General features: G+C 36.8%; 1 protein-coding gene across 6 annotated transcripts in view; it reads right to left on the bottom strand.

The window, feature by feature from the left end:
* The window catches only part of COBLL1 (cordon-bleu WH2 repeat protein like 1), a 78392-nt gene that overhangs the window by 14932 nt on the left and 44656 nt on the right, over positions 1–18804 (bottom strand). For 5 of the 6 annotated variants that reach the window (XM_033515994.1, XM_015635138.3, XM_015635142.3 and 2 more), the window contains exons 3-9: positions 16115–16316; positions 14999–15227; positions 13365–13403; positions 12392–12486; positions 12028–12267; positions 3796–3940; positions 2765–2833 (exon numbers count right to left, since the gene is read on the bottom strand). In XM_033515994.1, coding sequence (XP_033371885.1) covers positions 2765–2833; positions 3796–3940; positions 12028–12267; positions 12392–12486; positions 13365–13403; positions 14999–15227; positions 16115–16316 — 1019 coding nt within the window. The remainder of the gene's footprint in view (positions 1–2764; positions 2834–3795; positions 3941–12027; positions 12268–12391; positions 12487–13364; positions 13404–14998; positions 15228–16114; positions 16317–18804) is intronic. The other variant, XM_033515995.1, reaches the window with a different exon arrangement.

Genomic DNA, 18804 nt, shown 5'->3' with positions numbered 1-18804 from the left:
CTTATGACTGACATGCCAACTGCAAGTCTGTTCTGAGCAGAAAGAATACCCTTTGCCCAGCAGAGAATGGTGATACTCTGTGAGCTCTCACACTCGTAAGCACCAGAGCCGGAAAGCCTGACTACATCCTGCAAATCTGCTCTTGACTCTATAGCCCCCAACAAGGTGCTTAAGAAATACTGTAACCAATAGGATTATATCCAGGGATTTGTCTGATAGAAACTTTTCTAAAAATCCCTAATTTCAAAATTTGTTTTGAATACTGTTTTACCACCTTCCCTAGAAAAATAAAGATTAAGCATTAATTAAACTTTGGGAAGGTGAACCAAAATCATAATTGACAAAGATAATTGTTGTTTATAATTCCAAATGTTCACATTACTTCTCTGCCAATGCTTATGCTGGTAGATGCGTGTCTTCAAACTACTTTTGTCACGGTACACACTGTTTTTACACCATGGGAAAACTGTCATTTCACAAGAGAAATGTTGCCTATTCCATACTATATTACTATAATATATTCCATACTACATATTATATAGCTACACTTAATATACGTGTGTCTAAGTAGTGCATGGCTAACAGACACCAAATTGAACATTTGCAATGGCTCATTTTAGAGCAAAAGGTAACACTGTATTTGCAGCTTAGGTTTTTTTGCTTATTTGCAGAAGTAGCACTGCATAACAGAACCACTCAGGAATGCCAGTCACAACCAAACAAAAACTCACTCACAATACTTCCCAGACACCTGACAATCGAAGCAATATGAATCCATATGGAAGGAACTCCTGGCTTTTTGTAAAGTTAAAATTATGTCCAGCTTCACAATTTAAGTGATATGAACTATTTTATCCATTTAAAACAATATCCAAACATGGATAATTTTCAGACTAGGAATAGGACAGGAGTACTGCATCTGACTTTGCTGTAGGTTAATACTGGTTCTCATGGCATTAGGGGCTTTGCTAAAAGGACCCTTTATGCACAGGCCTCACGACAGTTTCAGAGATGCCACCAGAGAGCAGCAGTATCCCATGAGAAAAAAAATAAAAAGAAAAATCGATGAAGTTGTGTTATGTGACTTGTATGTACATTTAAAAAAACTGCTTTACATTAAGTCTTCAGCAAAGGGCACTGCGTGAAGACACAAGGAAAACCAGAGACTGAAGATTGTCACTAACTGCAGAGGTAAATCCAAGGGTTCAACATAGGCTGCTTTAAGCCCAGTACCTTTTTCTATTCCTTTCCATTACAGCTTAAATTAAAATATTTAATTACAGGACTCAAATGCCTCAAGCAGAAGTTTCTAAACCTATGGAAAAATAAATAAGCCATTTCTTGTGCAGGGTTGTTTATCTACACAGCACTTGGACATTATAGTGATGGGAAAGGCAAAAATTCTAGCACAAATCAACTATCTTAAGATAGAAACAAGTACAAGAAAACAAAAGAACTTGATTTAAAAATCACAGTATTATACACTTACTCATCTTAGACCCATTACATGTGGATACAGTTTTCAGCACACAAAATTCAGTACTAATAAACAAACCACTCACTCAGAATTGATTATTCTGTTTCATCTGCTACAACATCTAGGACAAGGTAAGGTTACAACTTTGTTAGATCTTCGACCCCAGGCTCCACAGTATAGGTTCATACCCCCATTTATTATGTTACATATTGCTTCTACTTAATGTCTTTTCCAATAATTTACATGAATTCCCCTAAATACAAACCAAGCCCAAGTTTACTGATTACTGATTTTTTATTTTTCCCCCTTTGCCAGACACCTAGCATCCTAGCAGATGATTTTTCAGCTCTTGTGGTACATTTTTGTTTTACCACTCCAAACAATTTGACTGGCATCCAGAATAAAACAGCTGGAAAACTACTTAAAAATTCCTGTCAACTAGCACAGTAACTGAGTGCTTAGCCTAATATAATGGCAGTGGCACTCCACAGGCTAAGCATTTATATACTTCACTCTTATTAAATGCACTGAAGAGTTATTCTTTCAGACTGCACTGGCACTGATTATTCTAAAAGCTTTTTCAAATTTTAGAAGACTTCTAGATGTTGTATCTTGTAACTGAACCCTACAGTCTGGTGCTTACAAACAACAGTATTTCACAGTACAAACTGCATAAATTTAAAAAAGCATTATGTTCAGCAGCTAAATAATTGTATTTTGAACAGCTATACTTTCATATACCACATTTTTCCCATAGCACCCAACAAATAATTTAATGTATAAACAACTATTTATGCATTCAGTTTAGATTTACAACTTATGTTTTCAAAGGCTGTTCAGATGCCAACCAAAAGCCAGGCACAGATTTGCTCCTGCCCCTACGTTATGCAGGTCAAGGGCAGCACAAGGCAGGACTCTAAAAACAACACTGGGCTTCAGCTTTTGAAAAGCTTGTTATGTAAAAAAAAAAAAATCACAGAAATTCTGGATAGTTCTTCTCTGTAACTTGTTAGGAAGGAGAGAAAACAGGAATAATGTTTAGTTTATTAAATGTAAAACACAGATACCAATACAAAACATATTGTATTTGTGTCTGTAGACAACAAAGGTAAAATACCCTTATTTTAGAAAGCCCTATTTTTACTTCAAAGGAAAACTTACTTGATCTGAAGTATTAAAATTAGTTCTATACTTATGACACATCTATAGCATAGTAATTTATTGCTATGAATTATAATGACTTGCTATTAAATAAATTTTACCAATACTTCTGTAGAAAGAACCAACCTGTTTCAGGCTGCATTTCAGTGACTCTTCCTTCCGCTTTAGTGGAGGCTGATTCTGTTGACTCTGTTACTGCAAAAAGTGAAGCAACAACCTTTATCACCTCTTAGCTTCTGCACCAACAAAAGTTGCAGATAAAATGTCAGATTGTGGTCATACAGACTAGTGATTCCTTCAAGAAACTCCTCTGAAGTAACTAGTGCTCACTGTCACATTTTCCAGATATTTTAATCTCAACTCTTAGGTATTTTTGAACCAGAAAACTGAATTTTTGATCAAAAGGAAGAATTAGAGAAAAAAAAAAAAAAAAAAAAAAAAGTGGACTTTCTCTATGATATTTCTAGTCAGTCCATTTGCTATTACACTCTCTCTGATCCAGAGAAGCTAATCTTTTCTCCCCACCCAAGCAGTCCACCTGAGTACCATAAAGACAATTCTATACTTAACCTAACTATAATTAATTTGGAACTGTCTGTGTCTTTTCCTGATCTGCATGCTCTAAATACCTCTCTTTCTCACACTTGTGGGAAAACAACAGAAGATTGGTGAGGATTGTAATCACACTCAAGTGACTTGCAGTAGGGGTGCAAAACCCCACATATATGATATTAATTGATCTTTAATCTTGTGTGTTTGACAAGTGGAACACCTGTGTTCAGATAATATATGCCTGTGATAGACTTAGGAGCCATCTTATGGGAAATGCTGGAGATTCCTGCCCGGCTGTGGGAGAGATCAAAGCACTGTTGTAAATACACCTGTGTGAATCCCTGACACAGAGAGAAGGGAGCAGGTTTGGCAGTCGTCTGGCACGGACCGAGCTCTGCGGTGCCGGTGTTCCCACTTGGGTGTCTCTGCCCAGCTGCTGCTTCAGGCTTCCCCAGTTGGTGAGGTAGCAAAAGTAAATTTATTCTTTGCATTCGCAGTTTTGTGGTTGCTCACTTGAGGTTCTTATCTCATGAGGTGGCATTACTTTAATGTTTAGCCAGCTATACTTTCTGTTGCCTTCCAATTAAACAGCATAAAAAGATTACCAGGCTCATTACTGCTTTCACTTTGATCTTCTGGTGCTCTGGAGGGTGGTGAGGGCGCCTTGCGCTTCATCCTGCGCAGAGAGGAGTTCACGGAAGCAGTGTCACTGAGCGGCAGGGAGCCTTTCCGCACTAATCCCAGAGGGGCCTGCCAAGGGAGACAGGGCAGGAAGATTATTAGCAATCAGTGAAAAATAGTGAAATAGCTCCAGTAATTATTCTCCAAAAGTATTTATAATATACATTTGGGAAAGTGAGAACATATTACCAAACGTATTGTGTTTTTCATCTTAATTCCTCCAAGGAGTTGTTTTTAAAAAAAAGATTTTCTCGAGTAATTGAATATATTCACAGAGGTGCAACATAGAGCAATAAAAGAAAATCAGCTGTTACATATAGTGCAAAAGAATTTGAGTACTTTTATGCCCAAAGGCTACTCTAAAAACCCAAAATAAATCTTTTCTAAAAGGAATTAAATTTGTTGCGGAAAGAAGTTTCAACTACACCCCACCACAATGACATAACACAGTGTTTCCTTCTCTATTCTTTCAACAGGAGTCCTAACTGGCCTGTATACATAATTATTATGAACGTCTTTCCCTCCTTGAAATACCTGAACTTTCATAAAAAATTCTGGAATGCCCGATTTCAAAACTTATCAAGTACGACTGTCTTAAAACAAAACAAAACAAAACAAAAACTTATAAAGTACAACTGTCTTATTTAACAAAATTAAATTCAGTAAGTTGCAAAACTGAAGTTATAGTACCTACTGATGTACCTACAGCATAGTAATGTCCTCATTACTGTAGCAAAAGTAAAAAAAATCTTAATTCACAAATAATCAAAACAATTAAAAAATGGACAAAGGATACCTGCTGAACACCTCATATTTTTATGATACAGCAGTCCAGTTGCATTTTAAGCTGGTTTAGAAACACATTCCCTGTCTAAGAAAGACAGTAGTTGTAAATTTGCCTGCCATTCTCAACAACAGTTTGCCTTATGCTGAAAAAAATTATATCCACATGTACTAAATGCACAGTGTTCAAGATCCCAGCAATAAAGAAAATGTATTTTGGAACTGGACACAGCTGCTTGTTTCTGTAGTAACTCTGATTCCTATCACTTGACTACTCAACAGTATAATAAAATCCTGCAGTGACATTCATTTCTATCTAGAAGGATCAACACAGCAGTTGGGTGTAGGGTCATCTCCAGAGAATTTCTCTGTGCTTCAATTAACCAGCCCACTTCACAAAGCACAATATCAAGGAACAGAGAAGGCATAAAGACACCTACATATTCTTGTTTCACTGAAAATCCTTTCAAAAACATCAGACAATAGAATTGTTGACCGTGTCAATTTCCATGGAAAAAGATGCTTATCATTTAGAAAGCTACCACTGAACAAATACCCAAAGATTCCACAGTAAGTGGGATATTAAAGACCAAAAGCTAGAGTATTTGGCTGCATACAATCAAATCTATAAAGAAAATTACAACAGAAAATATACTAGCACAAGGTGTCTGTCAGGCAGTGTTTGGCAGCTCCCGTGAGACTGCAGAACAATACCTGAATGAATGAAGAGGGCTTTGAACAAAAAACTATCCTCTGAGCCACCCTGGGCACCCTCAGTCATCTGCTTTGTCCCACCCTGGTATCAGGTACAACAGATCTACAGATACTGCACTATAAGGAGCACCACTGCCCAAAAACATACACACAATTCTACCCATCATTCTGATGCCAAAGCAACCAACTCAAACTTTTTACAGCAAAGCAAGTCAGGGTTTAAGAGCAAAAACACAAAGCACAAGGTGAAATGTTCTTTTAAGAACACCAGAGGATAGGGACACAGCACTCCTAATTAAAAATGCTTGCATGCTTGAGTAGTTTTCAAATGAGTTTCTAGATTAAAATGTCACACAACAAAAAACACTTTACACTTTTATAATTTCTTATTCACAGTTCCAAAATAGTTCTTAAAAAGTAAAAATAATTAATAGTATTCAGCCTTTGAATCTATTCAGGAGAGGATATCAAATGCAATATTATTTCCCCCAATGAGGCTTTTTTTCTGGCTGAAGTATTTCCTCCTCGCAGTTGGGCAGTTGTGTTAGTCTCTCTGGCAGCTGTGCTCAGGCTGCAGCCTCTCTGCTCTGCACAAAGCCACATTTCCCTGTTCCCAGGTCTGCACCTCTTGTGCTTCACACAGGCTCCCTCAGTGACTCGGCTGGCACCGAGCTCTGCGCACGCTCGCTCGGCTGAGCAGATGTCACCAGAGTTCCCTTCTGCACACAACAAGTGTGTGTGTAGGGGGGGAATAATGTTCTCAGCATAAGAGCACAAATGCTACTAGAAGATTTTTATAAGCCTTTCTACTGCCCTTTGCATCCAAAGAAACAAACAATTTGCAAAGAGAGATTTCAAGAAAGTACTAAATGTTCCAGTTAAGGTTCAAGTGTTGAACAGATTTTCTCAGGAATTATTCAACATATGAATATTAAGAGCTTTCAAATCCTAACAAAGGCTGTAATGTGAAAATAGTACTTTAAACAGATGGAAAAAAAATTAAAATAATTTATTAAGACATATCTGACAAAGCTTTGGAATATACATCTGGGTGTTCATGTGTCATACCAACTGCCTATGATAACCAGTGCTTTATCAGTTACATTTAAATTAAAATTCTTGTTAGGATCACTAAAGTAATTAGCTGTGTTTATGCAGAAACACCAGTGAACTCTGTCACAACTTCTATAACATATGCAGGAGTTCTGCTTTTAACACCATACAGTCTCCTCATCCTGCAAAAAGCAAGGGTGGATAGGAAAACTTTTTTAGTTTCAAATTTGGCACCAAATCCCACCCAAAGCAAGCACTAGTAGATGCCAGTGCTTCCCAAGTCCCAGCCTCTGTAAGCAGTGGCAGACATAGTGCCTTGCCCTTATGATTTCAAAAAAGCAAATAAAGGTAATTAAGAAGGCACAGTAATTTTGAAGCTGCAATGGAAGCAAAAAGCCAGAAAGCATTTGGGAAGGAATACAGTGGTAGTGGAGCATTTCAGTGTGCTGGAAAGCCTGCTTCCCACCAAGAAAATCTCTGTCCATCACTGGACAGAGATTTTCGTATTACCACCCTGTTCTGCTCCATACCTATCTATGTTTAACAGAGGTATATAGGTGACTGTATCTTGTAGGGATAGCAAAGCACATTGCTACTCATATTGCTAATATTTCTTTCTTCCCTTTGTGTATGCAGGCAAACGTATAAAACATCCAAGGAGTAACAGCAAAAAATATGTATTTGCTCCTACAGTGATTCATACAATCAATTTCCATTACATGGCTAAAGCTTCCCAAAATACTTAAACTTATCCTAAATACTACAAAGGAAGTATTACACCTCTGATCCACTGGAAAGAAAAGACATATAGAATATGTTTGGAGAAACTCAGCTGGTGATATTCTGTCCCAACAACCAATATGACTATTTTCTCCTAGGATTTATCTTGCTGGTAGAGAAGCAAATACAATAAAGAAGTAGTAAAGTAAAGTAATGTATTTGACACACTGAAAAGTGGGTGCATGCAACATTCACCACCAATTCTGAAACATCTCAGAATAATATCCGAATATCTTCATGGAAACTTCAGGCAGCCCTGAGCACTCTCTTCTCCCTGGTAACTCAGACTCTACCCAAAATATCCCTACTACCACAGTGCTCAATGCATCAATTGCCTGACTTCTTTAAAGTGCTGACCATCAAGCCACCAGCAAGCAAGCCTCTGGTGTAATTTCTTCAGCATGGAACACACCCCTCACAGAAATCCTAACTAACCTTTCCTGTGACAATGGCTAAAAAAACCTTTCCAGAAGTACTTTATGGTTTAGCTGCTTCTCACCCTTCTCCATCTTCTTCTTCTTCCCTTTCTTTTTTAAGAGGTAGCCTGGAAATTTAGCTTTCTTTAAGAGCTATAGTTGTGTAAGTAACAGCAATTTGTATTTCTACAGTTGAGAAGTTCTATCCATTATTTTAAACTGTAAATGTTTTAACTAAAAATCTCTACTTAATTTTTTCCTACCCAAGTATAGTTTATGCATGCTTCTAACAATTACTGTAAACAGGGTAGAGAGAATTAATGGGATAAAATGCAGATGTATCAGTCTAGCTTTTATAAATAAAGCAGTAGGAAGAAAATCAGCCATGGCATTTTGAGCATATTCAAATGCTTTTATTTTAAAGAAGGGTTATTACTAGAAAATTGCAACCACTTCTATGAAAACTGTGAAGACACACACACTAAATTATACAACAACATTTTGCAAAAACCTTTGAGAGTCCTCTCTACTTGGAAGTGTATTTAAACTTGCTAGTTCTAAACATGCTTCTGACAAGAGTCATCTTGCCCAGAACTAGAACTGGCAAATAAGGGATTTCAATATTAGACACTAACATGCTCATTTCCCACCTGATTGAACATAAAAATTTGCTGGACAAACATTAACCATTTAAGCTTACTAGGCATCTTTCAAGTCTCATGTAGAAAAATAAGCAAATCATGCTATGTAATAACTTGTTAAAGGTACCCTGATATCCACTGTACTATTTTCTCCCCTAAAAATAGGACCATGTCCCTAAAAATGAATTCTGTAACCACCTTGAAATGGAGGCAGAAAAAATTCCAGCCTTTATATCAGAATGTAAATAGTCACACAAAGAGAAAGCAGTTTCTTTAATGGCAAAGTAGCGGAGAAGCTGTAGGTGGTAAACATTAGAACCCTTTTTCACACTGTGACAAACTGGATTGCAATATGTTGAGAATTTGAAGAAAGACAACAGTAAGAACTCTGTTCCCTTAAAGTTGGTCCATTTAACTGTTGTCTGATGTTACTACTTCGAGATATTTCTCTCAAAACTAGGCAGATAGTTCATCCAGGCAAAACTGACATTTCACTTTGTCTTCCTTGTGGATGTTAAAGAAGAGATTTGTCCATAATAGGGCCTATACAGAAGGTCATCCTTTGGTCCATAGAAGAAATAAAGTATGCATCCAGTTTGACAAGTAGAACTTTTTGGTCCATAGAAGAAATAAAGTATGCATCCAGTTTGACAAGTAAGCTGAAGGGCAGGCTACAGAACTTAGGCATTGTTAAAAGCAGTATGATTTGCAATGAAATGCTTCTTGTAAGGCAAAAGGAGGTAGAAAGTAGCCCTTAAGAAAAAAAAAAGTTTATCTTCAGTTCTGTAAATTAACTTCATTGGACACTGAAGTTGCAGTGAAATTCCCAGACATACTAAATATCCCAGAGAACACACCAATCAGCCTGCTGAGCAACCTGAGAGAGACTAAGTCCAACCAGTAGGACACACATTTTCACCAGCAGAGACTATGACAGACCAAATTCTTATATAGTTTACAATGAAATACTTGTGATCTAGTGTGACCATTGTACTGGCCTCACTGAGAGCTGACCTGGATTAAGCGAGACCTTTTGAGATCATTTGGTCCGACCTTCTGTTGAAAACAAGTTCTTCCACTTTATTATTGATTCTTGGAGAGCCTATCAAAGAACATCTCAAACATTTCCAGCAAAGAAGCCTCTGCCATTTCTTACGGGTGAAACTCACAGTGGTGAGTTTTGTTCTTCAGTCTGAATGGAATTTCCTCTGGAGAAGCTAATGTCCACTGGTTCTCATCCTGCCACCTGCAATCTTATAAAGAATATATCCCAGATTTCCCTCTAACACCATCCAGATATCAGAAGAATGTTATTAGATACTATCTGAGCCTTCTTTCCATTAAAACATTTATTTTCTCACATTTTCTTAACCTTTAAACAAAGGTTATATCCTGTTTTCAATCTCTGTCTTGAACTGCAGGAAACAAATCTGGACACACTACTGTAGTGATTACTGAGCACACTGGATTCAAGGTGATGACATTACCAGATCCCAGCCTGTACTGGTGCTGGGGATTACTTCCATCCAGATAGAGAATTTTATATGCATCTCCTGTAAATCTCATTCAGCCTGCCACTGCCTCTCTGAGTGGTGGCTTAAGTACCCACCTCTCCATCCATTTCAGTGCCAATTTCCAGTTTGTTGAAGGTGGATTCAGTTCCATGATGTAGATTGTTTATAAATACATTTACAGTGTTGGCCATACTACCAACATTTTTGGGAACTCCACATTACAACCTGTCTGACTTGGAGTCATTACCCCCACTGTTTGAACTGGAGCTGCTTTTAGCCCTATCTTGTGTTTCATCTCTCCGGTTTCTCACTTTTTCAATAAAAAAATTTGAGGTAGACTCTGACAAACACCTTGCTAAAATAAAAGGTAGATGACCCTCATCCTTTATTCTTGGATTTCTGCTTGCCACTAATTTACAAATTTCTTGACATCTTCTGCCATTTGGAGCACTAGTCTTGCTTTTGCTTCCCCAAGAGAACCTCTGCATGTCCAAGAAGTACCTATGTATTTCTTTCTGGGAATTGTTTTGCCCCCTACTTGAGTTCTCTCAGTAGCACATTTAAATAAGACTGTTTAAAAACATTTAAGTGCTTGTTTTTATGTCTATTCCTATTCCCACTTAGGAGAATGGACTACTCTTGTACTGCAGGAAGGCTGTCTCTGAAAATATCTCAGTACTCTTCCAAGCAGCAACTTCATTCTCCAAGGAAGTCTCCCACAAGATCTTTATGAGGAGTTCCCTGGTCAAGATGAGCAATATGTACATGCCAAATTAATTCATTAGGTGATAGGAAGGTAGATACCAAAAGACAAAATATTGTACTTGAATTCATAAAATTCCAAGGAAAGAGTAAATATTTGTCCACATTTAAGTCCCAAGCACTATATTTTTTGATAAATCAAAATGCAATCAAATCCCAATGAGAGAGAAGTCACCTTAAAAAAAGCATGCCAAAGGCCTCTAAGTTTTAAATGAAGAAAATATACACAAAAAGATAACTTGATCTGGATGTCCTCTCTTTGTAAGCTATTCATCTTCAGTCAGATCATTTTAGATCAGTAAGAAATGTCACTACAAAATAATAAATCTAAGCAATTGTTTGAGTGACAGCCAAGCAGTCATACATTAATTTTAGACATAATAGGATATTAATCATTTAAAGCATGTTAACATTAATAAGCTATTTTTTAATAAATTTAATTAAATTGAAAGAGAAACATGGTGAAGAAAAAAAAAATCATTATTTTCTTACTCTCCCCAAAGGTTTCTTTTACAAAAATTCAGAAAGAAACCTTTGTCTTCTTCAAATGATAAAGCTTTTCATCAGGACACAATACACAAAGGCAGAACTTCTGTTAAACAGTGCTCTCTTGTGGTTCTGTGCATCAGTGAAAGACTAAATCATTGTATAAAGATAAAGGTAGTCACAATCTGAAATTTCTTGCCAAGTCTAACTTAAAATTAATCCCTCAGACCTGGATTTCATTTGCTTCTGCATTTAATTTTTCTAGCATGTCAATAACCTCATATTTAAAGAACACCTATAGATACTGTATCCAAAGCAAAGTAAGTAATAAATTTAAATATATATAAAACAAAAATTTTGACCTTGATCTTTAACTGGAATTCACAATTGACAATATTTGCAATACTGAGAATATGAGAGCAGTTAATGCATCAATTCTCAGAAATTCTATTGGCAGAATTTCTGTATCTCATGGGACATACTCAAATATGTAGCCCAGACCTCGCAGCTTCAATAAAATATAGCCCAATTTTAAAAATAAAAATCTTACATTCACTTGCTGGGAACAATGTTTAGACTGCTCCCCATGTCCATTTTTTCCTACAATATAGTGTAAAGAACAAGCTACTCATTATCCTGTGTAAGTAAAACATTTAAAATTAACAGCAATAATTAACCCAAATTACTAGTTATAATAAAGTGATACCACCTTCTCATATTTGAATATATAAAGTACTCATCCAAAAGAACAAAAGGATGCTTACATGACCAATTTATATGAGAAGTTGGTTTTACCTTTTCAAAATACAGCAGCTACTTTGGTTATAAAGTTTAAAAACGAATGCATCATTCAATCTCTATAGTTATTTTCTAGCTAAATTTTTTTAAAATAAATTATTTCACTTTTATTTTCCATTTATTTCAAGCCTCATCATATATTAACAACAAGGTTATCAAGGTTATGGTGCCTGTACTTTCTAAGAGGAGTGAAGCAAATCTATTCTGACCTGTTCATTCCTATCAAAGCTGTTGGATTTCACAATATCAGATGTAGGTCTGGCTTGGGCTCGTGCGAGTTCCTGGGGAGCGCTCTGAGAGTTCGGCATGGGCGGCAAAGGAGCTCTCCGCTTCTTTGGCATCTCAGCTGGCAGAGTGTTTGAGTCGTACTGCTTGCTGACAGTGTTAGATCTCGTGATAAATGTTGGCCTTGGCTTGCTCATCAATGGAGTTGCTGGGGCACTGGCAGCCTTGAGGTGTGGGAAATAAAAATAAACCCAAGTTGTATATATTTTGCGGGAAATAATCAACAGTATTAATTGACCAATCTCAATATGTTTCTACAAGTTTTCCTTATACAAAGTTACACCTTACTTGTTCTCTTTTCTTCTTGTTCCGTTGAAAAAAGCTGAAAAATCCTTTGTTTTCTTTCTCCTTCAGAACATCTATGTTTTCAGATTGGTAGGAGCCTGAAACAGAGAACAATAGTTCTAGAAGTTATTTCATAAAGAGATTATTTGTCTGCATTCTTACTATTTCACCATGTGATAAACCTCCTGCAAATATACACAAAACATATCAGAAATCACCTATATTAACATTTTTTCTAGGTGCTGCAAAATGAACAGTTTGCCTATCACCCATGTTCTTCCTCTCCTTCTCAGAACTCAGGGCAGATGAGTTTCAGCTGGTCTTAATACCTGCACTTAATCCAGCCCACCCCACTTGTCATATGCTATGGATCATACCACAAAGGTAGTAGAAGGGGAAAAGAGCATCAGACTTCTCAGCTCTCCATTCCTACTGGCTTACATTTATGGCAAAGTGTGAAGTGGGACAAGCCAGGCCCCAGCCTGCACACGGTGTAACTATGGAGAAAGATCACCCAAACACTCAATCAAGTGCACACATAACTGCATGGCAGCCATAGTAAAAGATAAAAAAGATAGTCAAATCTAGTCTAATCATCTTGAGGTATTTATCCTCCTTAAATTGCTTTATTCATGCAGAGGATTTGTATATTTCATGACTGACTTTTTTTAAAATTTACTAGAGTGAGCTTTCTTAAAGAAATCCCATTGAATGTACATGTAATGAGCAACAGAAATCAGCAAGTCTTGTAAAAGTATCAATATGACCCTATACCGAATAAATTAATCTAGGGTAAAACTATACAAAAATACTTTTTATATACCTCTGTATATCAAATTTTGTACTATCATTGCAATATGCATTTAAGATAGGACAGAGATATTACTCATGTCACAGTTAAGCAAATGCTGTAATAGGAGCAGGTGCTAATGGGCTCTAAGTGCTAAGTTTCACTGCCTATTTCAGTAAATCATACCTTGAAAAGATGGTAAATTTAAATCAACTGGTGATGCAGCTACAGAAAGACAAAAAGAAAGACAGAAAATGTGAATCTGAATGAAGGATGTAGTGACAACGTACAAACACAACAAGCCAAGCTGAATCTTCAATATCAGGGCAAATTAATTGGGTTCTTTGCAGAAGTAAAAGAATGGACATCTTTACCACCTCATACTTAAATTATTCAAGAACTTCAGCCTGAAGACATACAACACAAAACTGCATGTGTGTACATAAGTAGGGAGGTTCCACTCAAATTTCTGAAGCAATGAGAAAAATCAGTATGTAGAATAGTTTGCTCTGGTTTGGATGGTTAGGCAGTCCAAACTTGGAAAACAAAAAGAAATGTATAATTAAAATATAATATTAATAAAATAAAATTGGAATTTGAATTCTATTAAGTAAAAGATACACCTTACCATTTACTTTAATAAAGACAATGGAAAATTCACAGCTTTGAACCTTCTTGTAAAATTGAAATGCTGAACTACTTCATATTAAGAGAACTGAAAAATACCTGAATTTCCTAGTAGGGCACTGCTGTTTAGAAAGCATATATGCCCTGGTATGCCCTCCTAAGGATTTTTGGGTGTTGCTTCAAGTGAAACATACATCATATCATGCAAAAAGCAACTTTTCCAATGTGTAGATGAAAGCAGTAAATAACCAGACTAAAAAACAAATAATGCCCTTGGGAGCACACGTAGTCAAAGTAACATGTTTAGACAAGTTAAAATATGTTGGTTTCCAGTGTGGAAAAGTATTTAATTTTTGTTTTCTCTATAGAAAAGTGAAATATTGTCCAAATCTACCATTGACCTTTAGCAAGTAAACTGAGAGAACTCTTGAAACTGTAATCACCAAAGCCCCAACAAGCCCCACAAGTTTTACATAGAAATTAAATCAAGCAAATAAAACAGTGGTCAGTACCAGGAGCAAGTCAATCAATATTATTGCTTTCTACACTGAGGTAAAATTTCCTGCGAGAAATGTCTGAAATGGAACAAGCCACACTGTACAGATTTTTTAATTACAGTATAGTAAACCTGTCACCTCTCCAGATGAAGTTAGAATCTGGCCTAGAAATATCTGTACAAATATTAGAAAGTTAGTACATTGTGTCCCTGTTGGACTGGAATTAAAAAGATAATTACTATACCTTCACAATTTATAAAATTACCAAGCAGTACTCAGAAATATACATAAAGACCGTTAAAATACTCTAATGCTTTGAAAATTTTTAATTGTTTTATAGAAACTAGTTTTCTCTAACATTTCTGTTCTTTTCTGGTCATCATGATATCATGTAGGAGCCAAGGGGAATAGGGTGTTGTTGAAATTTTTGAGGAAGGCATGAGGGTAGAAAGCAAAGAAGGCTTTATGTTTAAGTGAGGATTTGTACTCAGTTAACTCTGCTGGTAGTGAACACTTGGTTAGAAAATAAAATTCTTATATAGCACTTCTGTAAACAAAAGTCCAGGTACAAATGAGTCAGTTTCAGTTTTGTGAAGACCAATGAGATACAAATTTCTAGAAAATATTTTCATAAGTAAAAAACCCAACAACAATTATTATCTTTTATATAACAGCAATTTACAAAAGTTATCTTACCTTGACTGACGTCCATGGCATATAGTTCTCGTAGTCCGAGCTCATTAAGAGATTTTGTCATATCAAGGGGTTCTTGCGACTGGTAACTCTTCAGTAGCAGCGTTTGTGAAGGATCAAACTCACATTTGCTACAGATAATTGGTACCAGTTCTTGAAGGGGTGAATGTGGACTAACTCTTACTACTGTTTTCTGTGTCTTCTTGTAGTTTATCACTACCCTTACTGTTTGCTAAAGAGAAGAAAATGCCAATAAATACCAGCACCAATTCCAACATCTTTACAACAGCCTCACAGTAATCACCAGAATTCCACTTATAGCCAACTTGACCAGTGCTGCAGCTTCAGAAATATTACATAAGAAACTAAGAACTATTTTGCTACTCCCTCCCACTCGAGAAAAGGACCCGTGAAGCGGACTGCTTTCTCCTTCAGCAGTGCCATTTGCCTGTGCAGCAGGATGTGTGCCTAGAGGGTTCCCCTGGGCAGCTGTGGAGCTCAGGTGATGAGCCACAAGCCACTGCCTGTGAACACGTGTGTAGGAGGGAAGCAGAAGGGCAGAAGAGCTCTCCTGGCCCTCTGTAAGTGCTTTAGGTAAATTAAAAGTCAGTATTCTTCTACATAGCAGAACGACAAAGGTGGAAGGAAAGATTTAGGCAACACCCAGAAAATGGTTTAGTACTTCTTAAAGCTCCTCCCTCTTCAGGGTATATAAAAAAAGCCGAGAGAGAACAGTATGTATTGAAGGGAGATGAACATACAATCAGAAGGGTACATATATCACAGCATGACAGATGGTACAAGATGTTGATTCTCAGTTTGTTCAAGGCTGTACTCAGCCACACTTCATCTGCAGAATTTTTCAAAACGCCGATAAAGCATGGGATTTTAAATAATTTTGTGATATTTCCTTCTTTCAGCAGCAAAGATGTTTGCTGCAACAAATTGAGATGCATTTTACCTAAGAGAAGCTTATCAAAAACAGACTAAAGCATTTTACAGAGCTTCTATGGTGAGAAGATGAAAGACAACAGGAAACACTGAAACGAGAGGATGAGCTGAATTTGTTGAGTACAGCAGTAATTCTAATTTCTCAATATGCTTAATTTTAGTTCTCACCTCTGGTATAACTGGAGCAGGTTTCTTCTTATCCATTTGTTTCGCCTTTACAATCACCTTTTCCACTTCAAGCATTCCCACTGGTGTGTTGGGTTTGAATTTAATCTGGCTATTTTCTGCTGATACCAACTCTATGGTATAACTTGATGGATTTAAATGATACTGTGCACAGAGAAAGATCAGCAAGTCCATCATGGGCTTCCTGTAAAAGACAAATGGAACTGTCACAACAGATGACAATTAAGCAGGCTATAACAAGACATGCTGCTAAACATTTAATTTAAGTCATCCTTTCCCTTCTAGGACTAAATAACTACTGCTAGACACCAACTTTAAATATCTTTGAGCTTTAAAAAACATAATTTAAAAAAAAAAAAGCCAACCTTCAAAAAAGCCACTAAAAAGAGAATGAAAACAGTTTGCACAAAATTATGCCAAATACTGGAACAGAGTGGGAACTCCTTGTTGTGTGAAGCTTTTCCTGAGGTCAACAGGCACATGTGGATTAGTTACCCCATTTGACATTTAGCAGGAACTTTAACAGTGGTGATAAATACTCTGTTACTCATTAAGAACAGTTCTTTTGCAAAGTTTGGCATTTTTATTTCCATTTTGAGTTACAAGGGACTTTATTTTCAGGAGGCCTGTACATGAGCCACTCGGAAGATGCAGGAGAAATAAAGTTTGAGAAAGTCACATTTTAAGCAGGTCTTGCATTAGGGATTCCAGAATTATCTAGGTGCTTAATACTAACAGTGAGAAATAAGCTAAATGACAATATAGTAGCAAATGTCATTTCTTGAGAAGTTCTGCGTGATAAGATGTCCTTCCCACAATGAAGAATGGCCAACAGAATTTGTCAGAAGTAGTCAGCACCTGTATGTCCTTGTGCCCCCAGTGCTTAATGAAGAACATGCAGAACAGAGTATTAAGATAGACTGAGTATTTCCAGTTTCTACTGAAATACATTTAATAAAGTACTATAAACAGAAATGCTATAGATGTTTAAATAGACCAAAAGTAAGGAGAATGTCCTAACTTTGCATGTTATGGAACTGAATCAGGTTATAGCACTATCAGATCATTCCTCAATAATTATTTTTGAGTTGGGTAAGGACAATTTCATTGTGACACCCTCTGAATCTTTCAGTTACAGCTATGAACAAGGAAATCCATCACCTGCTCTGTCTCACAAGGATATTGTGAAAATAAAAGTCTGTGAAGCAATCAAATGGTATGTTGAAAAAAATGCTGAAGTGTCTCTGAGAAAATTAAAAGAGGGTTTGGCTGGTATGGCTTTATCAGAAATCTTAAATTCTAGATGTAATCTCATAACAGAGTCAAGCATTCTGGTAGCACAGCCAAATGTGGAATTTAAGATTTCCGATAAAGCCATACCAGCCAAACCCTGTATTAATACATACCATTTGATTGCTTCCAGTGTGTGAAAAAGCAGTTACCACATGGTCTGAAGAGGTATAGGAGAATATAAAACATTCATGCTTTCATCTAGATGATATGTAACAACCTAAAGAATACCATGAGAAATGCAGAATAATAACTGCTCCTCCCTCTTCACATTGCTAAACCAGTAAGTTTATTTCAATGCATCATCTCCTGTATATATATATATAGCACAGCCTCGTTCATTTACAAGACAGAGGATGGAATACTCCATTTCTTGTACTTCTAATCCCTAATAAAACAAGTACATCCATCCCACCGTAAGAAGAAAAGGGCTGCAAATGCGAATCTCATCATTCCCCCATCTCACCGGGGGCAGAGCAGGGCAGGACCAGGGAGGAGGAAGCCAGAGGAGGCTGCAAACCCCACTTCTGTAGTGACCCTTCTGGTTACCAGTTTATCCAATAAGTTACTCATTACCTTTCTTCTGGTGAATTTTTATACACTGACTGTCTTTAAAAGCTGCCCTTCAGTTACTGGAGGGGAGTAAGAATATCAAAGATGACCAGAGCAAGAACTGACATGCAAGGATCCCAGAAAGCCATCCTATAGAAATGCACCACAGCGACAGGGGCACACCCTCATGTTAATCAGTCACACTGAGTGACTGACAAGTGAGAATGATAAGTGAGAAACAGCTGCTCACAAACAACAGGCACATGCAAATTAGTACACTAGAACAGTGATTCAGTGCAAATCTGCTTTCCAACGGTGCTTCCAGAAACAAACTGTTTGACAGGAGGATGATGGACTTTTAGGACCCCACTGAAGGCAAGATATCTTCTTCAACAACTGCTTTAGAAAGATATTCCTTCAGTGATGAAAAATAAATCCAAAAAAGCTTTTCTTGTAACCACAAGAAAAAGTCCAAAACTTGTAAAACTCCTTTTTCCTAAAGCCTTCAAGAATTATAGGTAGAAGAATACATATATCACAGTACATTTAACAGCTTCCCTAATTAATATTTAGCAAAGCACCAAGAAGAGGCCGTCAGCTACCTCAGAGTACATCATCTGCTTGTCTCCTTTATCTAACTTCAGTAAAATATTTATTTGCAACTTAACTTCATCAAATTACTCTAGGTTTTCTGGAAATTTCTGAGTGTAAATGTACTTTGACATATTCTGACTTCTGCATAATGAGGATTTTTATATCACTAACACCTTGCTTTGTGCTACGTAGCTCTTGCTACCCACTATGCCAAAGCAGGGAGCAAACCAACCCAA

This window comes from Parus major, chromosome 7, assembly GCF_001522545.3.
Source record: "Parus major isolate Abel chromosome 7, Parus_major1.1, whole genome shotgun sequence".
In the NCBI taxonomy this organism is placed as follows: Eukaryota; Metazoa; Chordata; class Aves; order Passeriformes; family Paridae; genus Parus; species Parus major.
The sequence above is the reverse complement of the archived record's forward strand: the minus strand, read 5'-3'. Positions and strand labels throughout refer to the sequence as shown.